Source organism: Argentina silus, assembly GCF_951799395.1.
Source record: "Argentina silus genome assembly, chromosome: 20".
In the NCBI taxonomy this organism is placed as follows: Eukaryota; Metazoa; Chordata; class Actinopteri; order Argentiniformes; family Argentinidae; genus Argentina; species Argentina silus.
The window spans coordinates 10200509-10220312 of NC_139674.1; the positions used below are offsets into that span (position 1 = coordinate 10200509).

Sequence of the window (19804 nt, forward strand, 5' to 3'; positions counted from 1 at the left end):
TTCGCCTTTTTTTTTTAGGGTGTCATCAAAACAGTACTGAGGGTAACCCAGTTTCTTTTAGGAAGCATTTTTAGAGGGTTAGATTTTGATGAAGGGTGTAGAGACAGGAATGAGAGAGAGAGAGAGAGACACACACACAGAGACACAGAGACAGAGAGAGAGAGAGAGAGACAGAGAGACACAGACACAGACAGACAGAGAGAGAGAGAGAGAGAGACACAGAGACAGAGAGAGAGAGAGAGAGACAGAGAGACACAGACACAGACAGACAGAGAGAGAGAGAGAGAGAGACACAGAGACAGAGAGAGAGAGAGAGAGAGAGAGACAGAGAGACACAGACACAGACAGACAGAGAGAGAGAGACACAGAGACAGAGAGAGAGAGAGAGAGGGAGGAAGGAACGAAGGAAACAAGGAAGAAAGGAGAGCAGGCTCGATCAAATAACTTGAGAGAGAGAGGAAGAGTGATAAAAAAAGTTAAAGAGAGAGTGAGCGAGAGAGAAAGAGAGAGTGAGCGAGGGAGTCATAACTCTCGGGTACCTACTTGTTCTTATGACTCAGCTCAAACAACAATGTGTACTTCTCTATGATCCTCAATCAATCACCCTGACGTCTGTCTTTTAAACACGCGCCTCCTGTTGATGCCAACCGTCGTTCGCATTATGCAGACTCACAGACAGACAGACGGGCGGGGCCATGCCCTTAACCCTGTCGAGACGCCGTAGAGACAACACTGTCCCATTTATGGAAATACGTATATCAAGGGGCACATTTAGAATTTAAATAACTGTGTTGTTATTCATAATAAGGCTTTGACATACCGAATCACTTTCACCGAGGTATGCGTTAAGATATGCATACTACTAATGGCTGCGTTCCGGATAGGGTATGCAAATGAACAGTGATGTGCAATCAGTAGTATCTGTGTGTACGCTGTGAGAATGTAATTTCAAAGTTGGAGCGACGTTGTATAAAGCCACAGGATGTGCAATCACTTTAAGTGCCATATTATTTAAAACTCCTTATTTTTTGGGGGGGTGTAGACAAAGGAGATGATGCCACCTCAGACAGAGAGGCACTACTAGCTGCCACCTCAGTTATGTCGGAGTCATGTCACCTCCAGCCGAAGATGCTGTCTCCCCAGAGGACAGAATAAATTCCCCCCCATGACAAATACAAGGATTTAATGCTCCGCTCACCCATCTGTCCACAGATTCCTCATCCCATGGGCTCAGAACTGGAAATCCCTTGACTGACAACTGTCATTGTTTCTCTCAGGTTGCTTTGGTCTGTGTGCGTGCGTGCGTGCGAATGTGCGTGTGCGTGTATTGACAGGAATATGCTGGTTTATCTGGTTGGATCTGTGATTTAAGGGTTCTTTGTAGCTGTTCTTGCTTTGCTATAATATTGTATTGGTGCTGTGTGTGCATGTGTGCAAGTGTGGGTGCGTGTGTGTGTGTGCATATGTAGTGTGTGTGTGTCGGGGGGGGGGGGGGGGGGGGGGGGGTAGGCTCCCATAAGGCTCCCATAAGGCTCCCTTGTCCTTTTTATAACCCATTTGGGATCCATGTAAATATATACTAGAATGAGTTGTGTATGGGTCTCAGTTTTCCTAATTTGTTAGCTCGCCAGCAGGAATTCCACATTATCTGTGCTGGGCTTTATCTAAGATAATCTCCATATCAGCTGCAATGCACATTTACTCTGCTCTCCTGCACCGTCTCCGTAGGAAATGTTGGTAATATTATATATCTGACCAAGACTAATGGTAAAATCCATCTCCTCGATGCTACAGGGCCTAGCATAGGTGATCAAAGCAGACTGAGGACGTCCAATTGGCTTTCTCCCCCTCAGCTGCTGCTCAGCCCCTCAGTCATGATTTATGGACCCCTCACCGTGGCAGTGCCACACACACACACACACACACACACACAGAGGCGCACATGCACATGCATGCACATGCAAACACACACACACACACACACGCACACACACAGACACACACACACACACACACACACACACACACACACACACACACACACGCACACAGATAAACATACACACATTAGTCATACACATGTGTATGCAGACGTACCCACTGGCACTCGAACACACAAACTGTCAAGGCCAATGAGGTGGTCATGCAACCACTGCCGACAGAATAAAAGGATTATGGCATGTTTGTGATATTCTCTGCTATTCAGGTCCATGCCGTAGAACCCTCATTTATGGATTTCCTGGTTGACGGCATTTGCATTTTTTCTTGGGATAATGAACAACAATCGACAACATTTTTGAAGACATTTTGGATGAGTAGCGAGGGTTTATGGTTGTCATACACTTCACTGCAGGGCCATGAGAGGCATGACTAACTGTCTATGTTATGTATGTCTGTGTGAGTGTGTGTGTATGTGTGTGTGTATGTGTGTGTGTATGTGCGTGTGTGTGTATATGTGTGTGTGCATGCATGCATGGATGCACATGCTTGTGTGTGTTTGTGTGTTTGTGTGTGTGTGTGTGTGTGTGTGTGTGTGTGTGTGTGTATGTGCACGCTCAGTTCCATGACCCTAAAACCTGCTCTTCCTGTCAGCCTCCCGTGCTCTCTGTTACATCATCAGAGCTCGCCTGTCAGGCACCCTGCTCCCTGGTTACATCATCAGAGCCTGCCTGTCAGGCCCCCTGCTCCCTGGTTACATCATCAGCGCCCTGAGGGGCTGGGGGGTCTGGCATGCTGATTCACACAGTGGCGTGAGGAGGAGGGTTCTGCTCTAAACAAAACAGAAACATGGAAGATGGGAGGATGCGAGGATGGGAGGATGTGAGGTGAGATTGAGCCAGAGGGGAGTGTGGGATTGTGGGAGTTGGAGGCTGACATAAGGGGATGTGCTGGTTTGGTAGCTTTAGAGCCCCCCTCTCTTCCCCCTCCTCCTCAACCCATGTTTCATATTCTTCCTCCTCCTGCCGTACGTTGCTGTTTGTCCTCACTCATCTCTCTCCAGAGAACGGGACTCCGAGGTGTCATCTGGCCCTCTCTCTGCCCACAGCCCTCTCTGTCTGACAGATGCTCACTCTGTTCACTCACCCCAACACCAGAGTGTGTGTGTGTGTGTGTGTGTGTGTGTGTTTGTTTAATTTCGTCCATATTTCTAAGGGGCTTATACAATCAAAATACCAAAAAAGCGATCCTTCTGACAGAAAGGCAATAAAACTTAAATGACAAGGCTCTGTGCATCGGCTGATATTTCCAATCCACAAAATGAGTCACCTCGTCAGTAATAGGCTCTTGTGACATTTTACAGTAACATGTGGTGAATAAAAGTGATGGAATTCTGAAAATACAACAGATTTCCCAGGATTTGACCCACTGCCAGCTCTTCACTCATTGGCACATCACACATCACGGCTCGGTATGGAACAACTGATAAGCTGTGCAGAGATAGTGAACGCAGCAGATGTGGCTGTTTCAGCCACATTAAGACCTAATGCAGCTTGGACATTGCAGTACTTTCACCCTCTCCCTTTACAGCTGTCTACTAGGGCTTGGATATAGGTCAATATTATATGTACACACACACAGTGCATTTGGAAAGTATTCAGAACCCTTCACTTTTTCCACATTTTGTTATGTTTACAGCCTTATTCTAAAATGGATTAGCTAATTTTTTTCCCTCATCAATCTACATACAATACCCCATAATGACAAAGCCAAAACAGGTTTTTAGAAATATTTGCTAATTTATTAAAAATAAAAAACAGAAATATCACATTTACATAAGTATTCAGACCCTTTACTCAGACCCTTACTTTGTTGAAGCACCTTTGGCAGCGATTACAGCCTCAGGTCTTCTTGGGTATGACGCTACAAGCTTGGCACACCTTTATTTGGGGAGTTTCTCCCATTCTTCTCTTCAGATCCTCTCAAGCTCTGTCAGGTTGGATGGGGAGCGTTGGTGCACAGCTATTTTCCAGTCTCTCCAGAGATGTTCGATCGGGTTCAAGTCCGGGCTCTGGCTGGGCCATTCAAGGACATTCAGAGACTTGTCCTGAAGCCAGTCCTGCGTTGTCTTGGCTGTGTGGTTAGGGTCGTTGTCCTGTTGGAAGGTTAACCTTTGCCCCAGTCTGAGGTCTTGAGCGCTCTAGAGCAAGTTTTCATCAAGGATCTCTCTGTACTTTGCTCCGTTCATCTTTCCCTCGATCCTGACTGGTCTCCCTCCATCATTCTTAAATGGAAGAAGTACAGGGGTCTGAATACTTTCCGAATGCACTGTGTATATATATATATATATACATATACTGTATATGCATACTGTGGACCTTTAAGTTGTGTTACAATATTAGTGTGCAGTTGTTTTACAGTGTGTACAAAACATCCTGATAGTAATAGTTGAAATAGCATTGTCTCTTTCTCAGGGACTGATGCAGTGTTTTTCTCTCTTGCTTCGTTAGAACATTGCCCTGCACTCTCTCTCTCTCTCTCTCTCTGTCTCTCTCTCTCTCTCTCTCTCTCTCTCTCTCTCTCTGTCTCTCTCTCTCTCTCTCTCCTGCAGTGGGCAAAGCTAAGCCGCCTGGGACTGCCCTAGAGTCCCTGCTGATGCAAACCTTTCAAGGAGGCTTAATTTATTAATTCTGTGTGTGTGTATGTGTGTGTGTTTCTGTGTGTGTGTGTGTGTGTGTGTGTGTGTGTGTGTCTGTGTGTCTGTGTGTGTGTGCGTGTAAAGTAATGAATGTGGTGAGCGAGTGTCTTTATGAGAGACAGGTAAATTATGTGTGTCTGTGTGTGTGTGTGTGTGTGTGTGTGTGTGTGTGTGTGTGTGTGTGTGTGTGGAAGCTTCGTGCTGTGCTCATCCCTCTGGGATCTCCGGCTTGGTTCACAGCTATTTTCTCAGAATAATCCACTCTATGGATAGGCAGATATGTTTAATGCATCATTTTCACCTCAATACAGATGCGTAACAGTACAGTACCACCGAAGTGTGCATGTTTGGACGCAAGCCACGGCGGATTAAAGTGGTGTGTCACATTTTGTCTTCTTCTAAACCCTTTGGCTGTAGTCTGTAGAACATAATGATAGGTTGCTATCAAGGAGCTGCAGCCAAATGGAAGGGAGACATGATTATTCAAAGCGCCTTTTTGAGTGAACACTACTGTACATCTGGCTATGCCAAGAGATGTTAAATTGACTAATCCACCTACTATACACACACGCACACACACACACACACACACACACACACACACACACACACACACACACACACACACACACACACACACACACACACACACACACACACACCTCTTCCATAGGGCTATAGAGGTACCAATAGCAAGAGTAATTGATTTGCTGTTTTTTTTCCTAAACAAATTGAGTTGAAGTCGCCCAACACAAAATCGAAACCCATTGGAGACTTTGCAGTGATGACTGCTCGCCGAAAAATGCCCGAACCCTCCTGATGTAGTGGGTACGTTCGTCTCACTCAGCGTCAAGGTCACAGTTATTTGTTTTGGTCAAGGTTTGCCCGCCAAGCACATTTTGAAAGTCAGAATTATGGAATTTCAATGAATACTAGGTTATTATTTTCCTCTGCCAGCAGTAATCTGTCAGCTATTGTTATCTTAGATCTTTATTTCCCCCCCCCCTCTCGCTCTCTCTCTCACTCTCTCTCTCTCTCGCTCTCTCTCTCACTCTCTCTCTCCATGCCTCAACGTAGACCACTTCAGTACACAACAGATTTTTTGCCTCGCAGTTGAGTTAAAACAGCGAGTGTGCTATTGACTCGACAAAGCCTAGTACATACTGCATGGAGAAATATGTATGAGAGGGTGATGAATTGGAGGAAGCATGACATGTAGCTCTGTGTGTGGATTAGACCCACCAAACAAACCAGTCTGGATGATGGAGCTTATAGATTTATTATAGGGAGGTATTAGAAGCTTAGAGTTGGAGGTAAACTGAGTCAGTATACCAGTGAAGATCAAGAGACCAGGCGGTGAATTCAGATTAATCTTGACCACCCATTGAGTAATGTTGATGGAATGTTGATGCATTGCTGAACAGACAAATGACAAATGGTGGGAGAGAGAGAGAGAGAGAGAGAGAGAGAGAGAGAGAGAGAGAGTTAGAGACAGTTATTTACACTTGTGGTTTTTCTACCAGTGTCCTTCAGAATTTCGGAATGCTTTTGTGATTTGACTCTGCCCCACCACCCAAACCCTGCAGCCTTAACCCTAAGGAATAGTGGGACAGAGGCACACAAAAACAGGTACTGTGTATGGAGTAATGGAGGGACAGAGAGAGAGCGAGAAAGAGAGAGAGAGAGAGAGAGAGATGTGAAGAGACAGGCAGAGTGAGAGTGATGGACAGACAGATCGACAGAAAATGACAGACAGACAGGAGCGATAGACAGACAGACAGGAGTGACAGACAGACAGACAGACAGACAGACAGACAGACAGACAGACACAAACGTAAAAAGAAACAGTATTTTCTCTCACCCGTCTCCCCTCCCTTTCCACACAAGGGCAGCTATGTTTGTCCGTGGAGGCGAGCTCCTCCTCAAATAGTCCTCATAAGTAGTTGTCAAGTAATCCTGTCAGTATGATTCCACCCTGTGTTCATTATTCACAGGCTTGGCACCCCTGGATGTCTCGTAGCTGTCGACAGACGGCGTCCCCGTCCTTCTGCGCCTCCCCTCCCAATAACCGCCATTAATTAAAATCAAATGAGGTCTTTTTTTTGTTCGCTGTCAAAATGAAAACCATTAAGACAAACAATTAGCTTCAGAAGAACAGACTGTGCCGCAGGGACACAAGACGAGTGATGTCTTGAATGTAAAAGCAGATATATGCTCTAAAAAAAAAAAAAAATGAATGTATTTCAAAAAGAAAAGAGGAAGTTTTAATGATGAAATTTCAAATACATATCCTGGAGACTAATGTTGCTTTTATGCATGTCTGAGAGAGGCTGTGTTCCCGGCCCTGACAGCCAGAACGGGTGTAATTCTTTTCTCTGAGAAATGCGCAAAAAAATATGTTATGGGACTTACTTAGCATAGCCTGTTGTAGTTATGAAAAAACAAGTCTCATTTTGCAGTTGGGGGGAAATTCATCACAATACCTCCGATGCATCAGTGGAGAGCAGACATCAATCCAAACCTAAATAAATTGCTCTTTGTTGTTGCAGTGTGGGTTGTTTACCCACTTAACAAAATCATTGCTATTATCCTGGTAAACAATGAGGTTCTGGTGTTCGACAGCTAGTCTCCAATCTCTCCCCAGCGCTGCCCTCAGCCCACACTGGTGTGCCATGGTCGTTAAAGGGAACACAATTAGGACAGTCATTAACAACAGAAATTGAATTAGCCCCCCCCCCACCCACCAACCCCCACACCCACTTATGTGAACCACCACCAGAGACACAGCCTCATTGTGTCAATGTGAATACAAAGTGTCTGTCTCTCTTTCCCTGACCATCATCCCATCATCTCCCTCACTATATCTTGCCACTTTTCTTCCTTAAAAAAAAAAAAAAAGTCTAAGCTAATGGTCTAGTCTGTGTCCTCTGGTGACTCCTCAAAGTGGCTCTCTGTACCCTAAGCTTGTGACGGCAGTCAGTCAGGGGCAGTGGGAAGGGAAGAGAACAGAGCAGGGTGTCTCATCTCCCAGGTGTACCACTGCTGTCGTGCCCTTGAAGGAGGTACTTAACCAGCCCATTCTGGTCACCCTGTTCCCTGTGCTGCTCTCCTGAGAGGGGAGCAGAGTGAATGGAATCCTGCAGGCTGATGGAGATGGTGATGAGAATAGAGATGAAGATGGAAAGGCTGAGAGAGAAAGAGAGAGAGAGAGAGAGAGAGAGAGAGAGGTTGCTGTTAGAGGACAGAAAGAAGGATTGGTCTCAGTAAATGGATTCTCTCTCTTTCTCACACACACACACACACACACACACACACACACAAACACACACACACACACACACACACAGTGAGAATAATTGAGTGAATTCCTCCCCTTCATCTCCTCCGACCATGTTGCTGTAGGTCCCGGAGAGGGGAATGGGGGAATGGGGGAATGGGGAGATGGAGGAGAGTGATTGAAAGTCAGTCGAATACTGCGGATGGAGAGAGAGAGAGAGAGAGAGAGAGAGAGGAGTGGGGGTGGGGAACAAGTAAAGTAAGGAGATGGATAGAACAAAAAGGACAAGGTGAGAGGGAAGAGGTGTTGGAGCGAGAAAGAGGTCAGGGTATTTTCTTGGGTTGACAGAGAGGGAAGACAGCATCACACATGCAAGCACACACACACACACACACACACACACACACCCACACACACACACACACACACACACACACACACCTCACACACACCCCACACACCCCACCCACACACACACACTCACATACACAATTTACAATGTATCTATGCTTCATTTTTCATTCCCTGTCAAGGGATGACACTGTCACCTCAGAAAATGTCAGGAACGTGAGGACTCAACACATAAATCAACATACGCTTTAAAGGAAAAGGCGAGATACAACTACATTATTTTTCATATGCATCTCGTAAACTGAAACGGCAGCTCTTTGGCTATGGAGGCAGAGTGGACGTGGTGAGGTTAGAAGAGTTGGGAGGGGGAGGAGAGTCAACCACGTGCCCCACTCCAAACAGCCCTTCGTCGGGCCATCTGGTGTCTCTCCCTCCCTCTCTGTGAGAGGCTGGATCTCCTCCAGCCCTTTGCCCTGTTCTCCACATGTCTGGACTGCCTGACTGACTCTCCCCGACCTGCAGGGCCCCACAGCCCCCAGCAGGGGGCAGATGAGCTGTCGCGGCCCAGTGTTCAGGTCAATGAGAGGAGAATTAAGATGTGAAAGCTTGTTGTCTTAATTGTGGCGCGAATGAACCAACTGTTCAGAAATGTTTCTGTTTTCGATTCTACTATTCTTTCTGTGCTATGCTCACGATTGGTTGCTTGCTGAACCACGTGAACAATTGAAGCTCTATTCATTTTCTTCAAGCGGAAAACCTACATGTATGTATAAATAGTGTGGAATATAAAAAAAGTGTAGAATATATCCTATTGTTTTTCCTGTCTCACTAACATACCCCCCCCTCCCCCCCCCCCACACACACACACCTCCCTCCCCCCTCTGTCTTCCCCAGTAACCAGACGGTGCTGCACCAGTTCTGCTGCCCAGCTCCAGAGGCCCCCGAGGGGGAGACCTCCACGGCCTGTGTCCCCAGGTAAGATGGCTGCCGTTTATTTTCTCTTTATGGCCGTCACCGTGCTTCTTCTCCCGTATCTGGTGGCGCTACTGTCGGCAACTCAACTGTCCCAGTTACGTCTTGAAGTGGTTGTAAGTCCTTTGGGGAACCGCTGTTGGCCAATCACAACTCTCTGCTCTACTTTCCTCTCCCCATAGAGTGACTCAGGGAGAGATTATCCTCCTGATTTTTTAAATAGCAGCCCCACCCCCCCACCCTAGACAGATACAGAGTTACCGTTCATTACAAATATAGTCTGTCACATTATCTTGGGCTTATAGTGATATATCTGAACACTACATTTACATGACAAGAATGTAGGATGCAGGAGAGGCGATTTTCCATTCCCAGAGTGTAGCTGTGTATCAAGATGAATTGGAACACAATGATAATCTTCAAATCAATCAGAAGAAGATCCCATTTCCTAGACAGTGGTCAAGTCGTCCAAAGCACTGCCCGTATTAATTATGAAGAACAAATAAAATACTACCCAGGTTTTAGAGATGAAAACAGGATGATGATAATGATGATGATGATGATATTATCTTTTTAATATCCCCACTGAACAAACACAGTTTTTTAATATCCCCGCTGAAGAAACACAGTTGTGTCAGGAATGAAGTAAACCAAATCAGGTGCTGTGGTGTAATGGCACCTTCCCTAGTCACTACTATACCCCGATGGCAGCTAGATGGAGTCGGCCATTTAAAAAACCTTTAGCTCTCAAGGGCATCTGCCTTCTTTTGGTCCTATTCCACCCTCTCCATGTGTAGACCAAGTCTGCAAATACAAATATGGATTTTTATCCGTCTAGAATCTGAAGAGTCATTATATATCTCTCAAACACAGGAGACATTTGACGTCTCAGCATTGCTCATGTTTATCAGAATAAACTACTCCACCACCTCAGCGGAGTAGCTCGGCAAATTACCGCAACGGGCAGAGGAACGTCAATAGCAATTAGGCATCGTGGACCGAGGTGTTTGTTTGTTGTTGATCCCTACATTTCGCAGAATGCGCCACCGCATTGAAGGTAACAAAAAAAAATACAAACAAGCAAGCTTTGTATTGATGCTGGGTTCCCACCTCCCGTGGTGCTGGACACAATAAGCTGCAGTGGAACAGAAGCTATTTCACAACACGCAGTCGGCTAAATCACACTTTAAACACAGCAGAGTTATTGAATTACTCACATGGAGTGAAGAGGAGAGAGAGAGAGAGAGAGAGAGAGAGAGAGAGAGAGAGATAGGGTGGAAGAGAGAGAGTAGAAATTCGCTTCATGCCAGTTGCCTTTGTCATTGCACCAGAGGAAGCTAGAATTTATCAACTAAAATGTTGGACTACCGATAGTGAACTACTCAAAGCAAAAGCCCGCTCCATTAACTGTTGACCAGCCACTTTAATCCCATTATTGAATTCAAGGCGTAGTTTCAGAAGCACTCGTGAAGGTGACAGGTGACTTTCACCACATCAAGACAGGGATGGAAATTGAGAAGAAGAAAAAAGGACAATCAATCTGAGTTCATTGCCTTGAACCTTTTCTGATAGAGGCAGCTTGACGGAGCAGAGTTTCCTGTATGCTTTGTGCTTAGGAACCATTTGGCAGCATACAAAGAACAATACACACCACAAAGCCACCCCAAAGCAAACCACTTCAAACGGAACCCCCTCCAAGGGAGTTTGTGGGTTGCCGGTTGCGGTTCTGTTGCTTTTTTTTTTCCTTCTATCTTTCTAAATTTGTGAGAATTCTCTCTCTTTTTATTTTGTTGTCGTTCATTTTTCTTTACTCTTCTTCAGTGTTTTTGTTGGTGAATTGTTGATCATCTGTTTATACCTCACGACATGACATCACACTCACACCCACAAGCCTCCATTCTCATCCAGGCCACATCCACTCATTTGGACCTGTCTTCCTCACACCTTGGTCACTCCACAACAGTACCTTTTCAAAGACGAGTATTGTGTGTAATAACAATATAAAGACTCACTATTACAATGTCATAACCATTCACCCCAAGTCTCATGGAGAGGTGTAGGGTCTGCCGCTATGGCAAGTGGTTATAATAGTCTTATGTTGACACATGCAATGCATTTGTGTTCATGTGGAGAAGTGGTATTGCCGTGTTACTGCATGCTTCTGGCTTTGTAGTGATTAGAATGTTGCTCCTTGTCTTTGTACATGTGTGTGTGTGTGTGTGTGTGTGTGTGTGTGTGTGTGTGTGTGTATGTGTGTCTGTGTGCGTGTGTGCGTGCGTATGTGCATGCGTGCGTGCGTTTGTGTGCGTGCGTGTATACACTGTTGTACCCACGACGCAGGTAATTAACACACTTTAATAAACACCCAACAAATAACCTCTCCCCAAGGGACCGAGGCTAAGGATCTCTAATAAACCAAGAACATTCCTCACTGATGAATTGGCCAGGAGTCGTGCCATCCCTGGCACCCTCTATTGTATTGATACACGGTAGGCCTTTGCTCGTCCCTTTCAAAGGTAGATTTCACAAAAGCCGCTCCCTGAAATAACAGCGAGTGGGTTTGTGAATGAACCGCTGCTAGCTAGAGCTAGCCACTCACCAAAATAACGCCTCATTAGCATATAAAAGGACGGCTCCATACCCTTTCTCTGCGCTGCTGTACTCTATTTCCGCTCCAGGAAGTAATGAAGTATTCTGTTTCATACAAAGAAACCCTCAGACAAATTGCAGCGGCTGATATTTCATTTTCACTGCTGTGTCAGCCGTGGAAGGAAAACGTCTCGCCCTCGATGCTACCCGGTCGTTACGGAAAAGGGCAAGTGGTGCAAGTTCTGGACAGCTTTAGTCGACTCATTTAAAGTGATTGCTGTCCCAGGGTCTTCATTTTTGCCATTACCTATTCTGAAAAGAATGACCACGTCAATTAGAATGTATGAATTTATGTCTCCAGGTCGTAGAATGGTGGTTGGTGGTCATGCTAATGGCTGGAGTGATAGACCATGGGTCCTGCTAAACCCCACCAGCTGTGACTGAAGTGGAACTGAGGATCTCATTCTCCCTCACCACCTGTATAATGAGGACCCTACGGATGCTATATCCTCTCGCTAATGTTTCCGGAGAGAACAACTGACTTTGTCAGACCTGTCAGTCTTGTCCTACGGGTTTGCACATGGGAGGGGATAAGGACAGGGGGAGCTAACCTGTCAATCACGACTTCTGATTCCCACCACTAGGCCTCTTAATTACATAATTTAACACAAGCGGCGAATGAATACTGTTAACAGCATTCTGAGTTTGCGGCGTTTTTCCAACTGTCTCCAGAGACTTTTTGTTTCCTCCGCTTTTTTCTCCATACTGCTGTAGAACGAGAGCTGCAGCGGTCACACAGAAAAACACAGAACCCCCAAGAATTGGAAAGAAGGAAAGGGAGACATTGTTAGTGTAATATCTTATCACCGTTTTTGGAGATGTGGTGCAACAGCAGCAAAAAACCCTAAATGAGGCCATTCAAGGAAACTCTTCAGGACACGCATCAGCTGGGGCCTTCTCAGAAAAAAATACTCAACTGACAAATAGAGAGAGAGAGAGATGGAAAGGGACAAAATAGCTTGTTATTTCCAGATCAGGCTTCTGTTTAGGACAAACAAATCAGATCTGATAACCTCTTCCAGTGTTCACTCAGTATTATATGCAACCACAGTTGCTAGTAGAACTCCCCTGGTGTTGGTATTTATACTACGACTGCATATTTAACATTCGGTCTGTGAATGTCTATACGATACACGGCTCTGAGCTTAAATGAAGTGTACTACATTCAAGGCTGGATTTATCCCCAGCATTGACGTCCAAACACAAGCACTCACACTGAATGCTTTGAAGTTCTACTCAGACTCGGCAAAGGATAGGGCAAGTAGAGCCAAGTTCTGTTTGTTGTCGATAACAAAGTGTACAGCCTTGAGTTATTGGTTTTCTTAGGTAAATGTGAGTTTACATTTGCATCAAGTTGGTTGTGTACTCTCCCTCCCGACTCACTGTGTGCAGTGACGATGAAGTTATCTGGTCAGTGATACCTGACCAATGGCTGCGTCGATACTGTCAGCTAAACCTGACCAGTGACAGCGCAGATGACATTGCGGTGACTGTAAACCAGTCTGACCAATAACATAAGGGGGAAGTGAGTTCAGAGAGAGGTCTTGTTACAGAGTTGCTCCACAGGGAACAGCAGCATGACGACAGCTCTTCACTGATCCCTCTCAATTAGTCCCGTTTCCCGTTGTTCCCCAAAAGCAGAGCGAACACACACACCTTAACGAGATGCGTAATGCTAATTAGGTCTCACAATCTGGCGCAATGACGTGACTCTTCGGTGAGAAAATAAATCATCTTGATCATGCGCTGCTCAGTTTTTTTTTCTCTTCAGGGGATGGTTTTGATTTTAATGAACAGCGGTTAATGCATTTCATACAGCAATTAGGGATTTTTTTTTTAACATTTATTTATGAGTTGACACATTTACATTTTAGCTTGGTGGCTTCACACAGAGGTTAAGGCTGTGAATTAGTGAGGAGACGCATATTAATTTTTATTTTAAGTGATAACAGCTTGCAGTATTCCCTGGTTTGATGACATCACAGTTGGATATCTCTTTTAACATCTTTATTTTGCTTACTTTCCAATTATTCTGGTATTATGCTTTCATTCCCCCTCTTGCTATTTCTCTCCTACCACACTCTTTCTCTCTTTTGTTCTCTCTCTCTTTGTCTTCTGCAACTCTCTCTTCCACCCTATCTTTCTATCTCTCTCCTCTCAGTTTCTCTCTCTTGTGCTCTCTTTCTTCCTTTCTTTGCCATTCTCTCTCCCACCCGGTCTTTCCATCGTTCTCTCTCTCCCTTTTTCAAACCGTTCTTTACTGGTGTGTGTTGTTCTGCAGATGGGTGCGGAGGTCTTGAGGTTCAGGGTTTCATGTCGATTGGGGGTGGCTTGTGTTCTCTGGGCGGTTCAAAGTCGACTCCCCGTGATCCAAGATAACGCTACAACAGCAGAACCCAGCAGAACCCAGTCACACATCACAAGCGCTCTTTAGCTACACTAAACACTGGAACTGATCCCTGATCCATCCATCCATCCATCCATCCGCCCACCATCTTTATCACACACATTTGATTCTTCTCTCTCTCTCTCTCTCTCTCTCCAGCCCCCTCTGTCTTTCTCTCATATCGATCCATTTCTCTCTCCCTCTCTCTCTTCATCCCTGACAGATGCTTCGTCATGATCTGTAGCCGCTCAGACACACTCTCTCTGCAACTAGCCGGTCCTGAACTCTTGAACTCCTAATCTAATCAAAGCCATGTGCGCATGCCACTTGCTCTCCCTCTCAGCGTTCCATAGCTGAGCAGAGAACGAGCAGGAGAGATGGAGAAATCACTTTTGTGAAGCATATGATTTCCCTGACATGAGTGGGCGTTCAGCAGGATTAAGGCACAGCACTGGGGGCATCTTTACCATCTACTGTACTCCTCTAGACCAGTCTCCATCTAAATGTGTATGTGTCGTTACACCACCTTTAACAAAACACTATAATGAGCCTCACTCTGTGCATATTAGCTTTGAGTTCTCAAGTTCGATAGGGATATTCATTGGAATTCAGTGGCACATTAATCAGTGTCTGGCACCTGTGCGGGTCTCGCCCTGCATAGGTGCCTGTCTCACATTGTTAATGGATGGAATTAATGAACACGTTAATTATTGAGTCATGCTGTTTGTTGAAAGCAAAGGTGACCGGGGAGAAACGAGGAAGCTGCTGAAACGCTTTGCCATAGCGTGTAGTTCGATGACTGATCGGTTTGCACACTGTGGGAGGGTTGCAGACTCTAGAGACCATGATGCATTGGGCCACTAGGGGGAAGTTGGACTATGGTTTATGGTTTTTGCTAGAGGACATTCAGGGGCATGTTGGGAAGTTGTGAAGACTCGTTTGTCATTGGCCTGTCTTGGTGATGTGTGGGCACCATGTGGTTTTTCCTCACACTCTCTGGATCTGTGCTGAAAGAGTGAGATCATCTTTCTGCTTTTGTCCTCACTCTGACAGACCCCCTATGAGTATGATCATATAAACACATGCACATGCACACGCACGAACGCACGCACACACACACACACACACACACAGCACACACACACACACACACACACACACACACACACACACACACGCGCGCGCGCGCACACCTGGAAATGTATTTCACATGTGGCCTCTCTTTAATCAATCCCCCAAATTGTCTGTCACCTTCGCTCTCCTATTTCTCCCTCTATCTCTCTCTCTCTCTCTCTATTGCGTGCTGTTGCCTTGGTATGACTTTCTGCACTGCCTCAGCTGGGTAAAGTGACCTTGCTGGCTTGCCGTGCTGTTGTCATGGGAACAGAGGGCACAGCAGGAAGACGAGCAGAGACAGGTTTTTTTTTCAGGGACTTTTTAAAGGAACTGTGTGTGTGTGTGTCTGTGTGTGTGTCTGTGTGTCTGTGTCTGTCTGTCTATCTCTCTGTGTATCTATCTGTCTATCTGTCCATCCATCCATCCGTCTGTCTGTTTATCTCTTTGTCTGTCTCTGTCTTTTTGTGTCTGTTTCTGCATATGTTTGTGTCCTCAGAAGTGTGCGTGTCTCTGTGTGTGTGTGTTTGCGAGCCTGTTTGTGTGTGTGTCACTGTAGAAATGGCTGAGCTACCAGAAGGTCATGAAGACATCTGCTTCATTTACCCTTCATATCTGCTTACTGTTCAAACGACCTTGCTTATTGCCCTGTTTCTATTGGCTCACACTCTAATCACCCGCCCCTGCAACCAACCAGAATGGTTTTTGTTTGTATTTCTAGGTTCAGCCAATCAGCTCTCGCCTCATTATTTACCATTTCAGCAGAAAGCTTCATGAATTCAGTTTAAAGATTTGAATAAAATGTAACATAGAACGTCATCATTCACCTGCTGATCTGTTGGCCTTCTAAATATTCTTCTCAATTGGGCCCTTTTAATGAGAACCGAAACTGCCACGCTGGCTTGCTAGTTACTACCATTATGTTACACAGTACCTCATTCATTTGTGCCCCTAAGTGCCATTCTCCAAAGGCGAGAGCAAGGGTTCAGTTGCATTGTGAGAGATAGACTTACAGCACCATACATTGCGCTTGGCACACACACTTGGTGTAGGAGATTAAATACCTTACCTTCCCATGTCCTGTCAGCAGATACACTCCAACGTGATCACCCACTCTTCTCTATTTGATAACGACTCCATCCATCTCATTCTCTCACTGCTAACCCCCACAGTAGCACTCGCCCTGCGTTGTGGAACATCAGCTCAGAGTCTCACGCTCTCCTGCTGTCTCTTTTGAAGAATAGTCCGTCGACAGTAGTGAGCACATCGTCAACCCTACCATCATTCTCCTGCCTTATCTCGAAGCGAACAAACGAGCAAGTGGGGAGTTATAATGGAGAGGATTTGATAAAAGCCCATCAATTTGATGAGTTTGCCAACATGATCTGGCGTGTGTGTATGTATGTGCTTGTGTATGTGTGTGTGTTGAAGAGCTTCTCAGGCAGGGGACGGAAGTACAGTAGAGGAAGAAGCATCAGCAGCCCTGGCATCGGCTGTCGTGGCTCAGCTGAGTGAATCAAAAAAAACGTTCATCTCCATAAATCCTTTTCATCTAGCGTAAGGATCTAAAAGAGCTTTGAGAGTCAATGACTTGTAATTATTCTTGTTTTCTCAAAGAGGATAGGAATTTACAGACATGATATTTCACTGGAGGTTAGGCTCACATTCTGATTATGGGAAGCTGATGATGCAACACAAAGAACTATGGGATATTTGTCTTTATGCAAAATGAATCAATTGATTGAAGTGCATAATTATGTATGTGAAATCATAGAAACCAACTGAATAACTTGAGCTTGGCATGCTAGACATACTTCATCGCAAGGCTCTTGAAGACGTGTTCCTGTGGACAATCAAACTCTTTCCCGGAGTTTGTGTTTCAAGGACAGACCGTTCCCCTTGCCCCGCTAAGGAAATTGGCATTACAAACCACTGCCTCGCTGTTCCCCTGAGGTAGCTCGTCAATTTACCGGGATGCAGCATATTACTCTCTAATAACCATTCCAAGCGGCCGAATGGCAGCGAGAAGTGTAACATTTTCGCTAATGTTTTTCATTTGTCAGTGTAAATTGGTTCCCCTGATAGAACGTGTGACGCACGCTGAACATAACGTAGTAGAAATCATTACCATGTTGAAGCCTACTCAGATTATGGCCTACTTTCTCTCTCTCTCTCACCCTGTGGCCATGGATCTTTTTGATTGGCTGAAGGTCATGATGAACGCAGCGTTTTTTGGGATGCAGTCCCACTTGCTTTCATTTGAATATCCAAGTGTCACTCATTGGCATAACTATACGACGCCTCCCTCTCTGTCTCACTGTATGTATCTCTCTCTCTCACACACATAATCCCCCCCTCCTCTCTCTCTCTCTCTCTCTCTCCCCTTCATTCATCAAGGAAAACATGCTTTGTCCAACAGGGGGCACAGTATTTAGACAATAATCCTGCCATTGTAAGAGACAGCTGTTTGCCCACATATTAGTGAAGGGCATTGTCCTGTCCTTTGTGGGGTCTATGGGGTCAGGTTACTGACCCCAGATTTGCCCTGGCAGTAGTACATTCAAGGATGTGTTACGCTGTGCAGCCCCTGCCCCTGCCCACCCACCACCCACCTGCAACACCTGCTTATGCCAGGCCATGCCAGCCTGCTCCATTGAGATCGTAAGTAAAATGAGCATCTGGTGCCTGCCCTCCCCCTTCCCACCAGGTCAATGGACAGCTACAAAGGGCAGGGCTTCATCTGTCTCATTCTAAACCCCTGGTGTGGGTTCAGATTGGGGCGATAATTAAAACCCAGCCGCTTCGCCCTTCCCAGAGAGATAGGGTCACAAAAGCTGACTCCTACTGGTGCCTGGTGTGTGTGTGTATGTGCGTGTGTGTGTGTGTGTGTGTGCGTGCGCGCGCGTGCGTTATAATGAGAGACAGAGGTTGTAAAGGAGAGAGCTAAAGAGAAGAAGAAAATCTAAGAGTGAGAGAGAGACTAAAAGCAGTCACATTCAGCCATCACATCCCCTACCCCAGTCACGCACTTCTCAGGTACATTGTGAAGAGGTACAGAACGTTCCCTGTGAGGGACCTTAAGTGTCCTGGATGGCGTGAGAGTGACAGTGACAGTGACAGTGACAGTGTCAGCATCTCTCTCTCCGCTCCACATGCATCATACATCACACTGTACCTGTCGTGACAATCGCCCAACCAAGCCCCTCCCTGATTGACTTGGGATCAGATTCGATCAGGTCACAGCAGGAGAGAGAAGGGGGAGAAGAGAGGACCTCTGAAACGCTGACAGGGCTCCCGCACCGACTCCTCTGTCGCCCTGCCTGGCCATAATGAGGAAAGGGTGAAGGGAAGCAAAGAGAGGGGGATGGTTAGAGAGAGGGATGGAGGAAGAGAGAGACAGGAGAGGGATGAAGGAAGAGAGAGACAGAGGGGAGGATGGAGGGAGAGAAAGATGAAGGGAGAGAGAGAAAGGGACAGAGACAGTGGGTGAGAGAAATTGTGTGTATGAAATAGAGAGAGAGAGAGCGAGAGGAAGAAAGAGAGAGACAGACATATGCAGATGTAACCACGTGTGGGCGTTTGACAGAAAGGAAAAGATTAAAGCCATTTGTTTTTTCACCTTCCTCTCTTTTCCAGTCGTTTTTATTGTGGGAGGTCACATGGTGCTATTTATGGAAGGAACAGAAGGTGGGATATGACAGCATCCTGATTGAGGTTAAATTCATAGCTTAACAGTGCTTTGTTTATGATTGCGTGGTGTTGTAGCGTATTATGAATGATAGTACAAGTACAGCAACTTGAGGGGCAGACATACTTGGGGGGAATTATTTCCTGGATAGTCACGCAAATTCACATCAATTCACCGTAACGCGGTGAATAGAAGACTTGCCTCAGTGAACAGCAGCCATTCCCCCCCCCTTGTTTACCTCATGTCACTTCTGCTGTGACACACGCTGTGTTTGCCTGTAAGTAATTTCTAGCGTAAAACAGGCGTGTCATGCCTTGTCACTCTCCTACTAAAGCTCTGACAAGTGCCTCACGACTTACACAGACGTTTCATCCACTGTTTTGGTGTGTTTGAAGGAGAGTCATTGTCTGCTTCACGATAGCCTACTGGTAGCTACACAAATACAAACACTGAAAAAAAGAACACATCTGCTGACAATGGTAAGGCAAGGTCGGCAGCTGTATTGGTCAGGGAAGGTCGTTAAAGATTTATGATGTTGCTTTCGCCCGAAGAAAATGCTTTTTTCCAGACCTTCTCATGTCAGGGTCATTCGTTTGGGGAGTCGATAATCAAAGCAAGTGTGCTGTTTTAGTGACTTTTGACTTTGGTGCATTTCCCTTGAATGAAGGGTACAGCGATCTGGCACTGAACTCATCCATTCTGTTCGGTTGTTTATTTCGTCGCTCGATTAGA

The 19804-nt window shown here is 45.8% G+C and overlaps 1 protein-coding gene across 1 annotated transcript in view; it reads left to right on the forward strand.

Annotated features, from left to right (window-relative positions):
• iqsec3a (IQ motif and Sec7 domain ArfGEF 3a) overlaps nt 1-19804 on the forward strand; it is a gene marked incomplete at both ends in the record, with an annotated part of 82340 nt that overhangs the window by 5593 nt on the left and 56943 nt on the right. The window contains one exon of the mRNA XM_083692560.1: nt 9159-9239. Within this exon, the coding sequence (XP_083548686.1) occupies nt 9159-9239 (81 nt within the window). The remainder of the gene's footprint in view (nt 1-9158; nt 9240-19804) is intronic.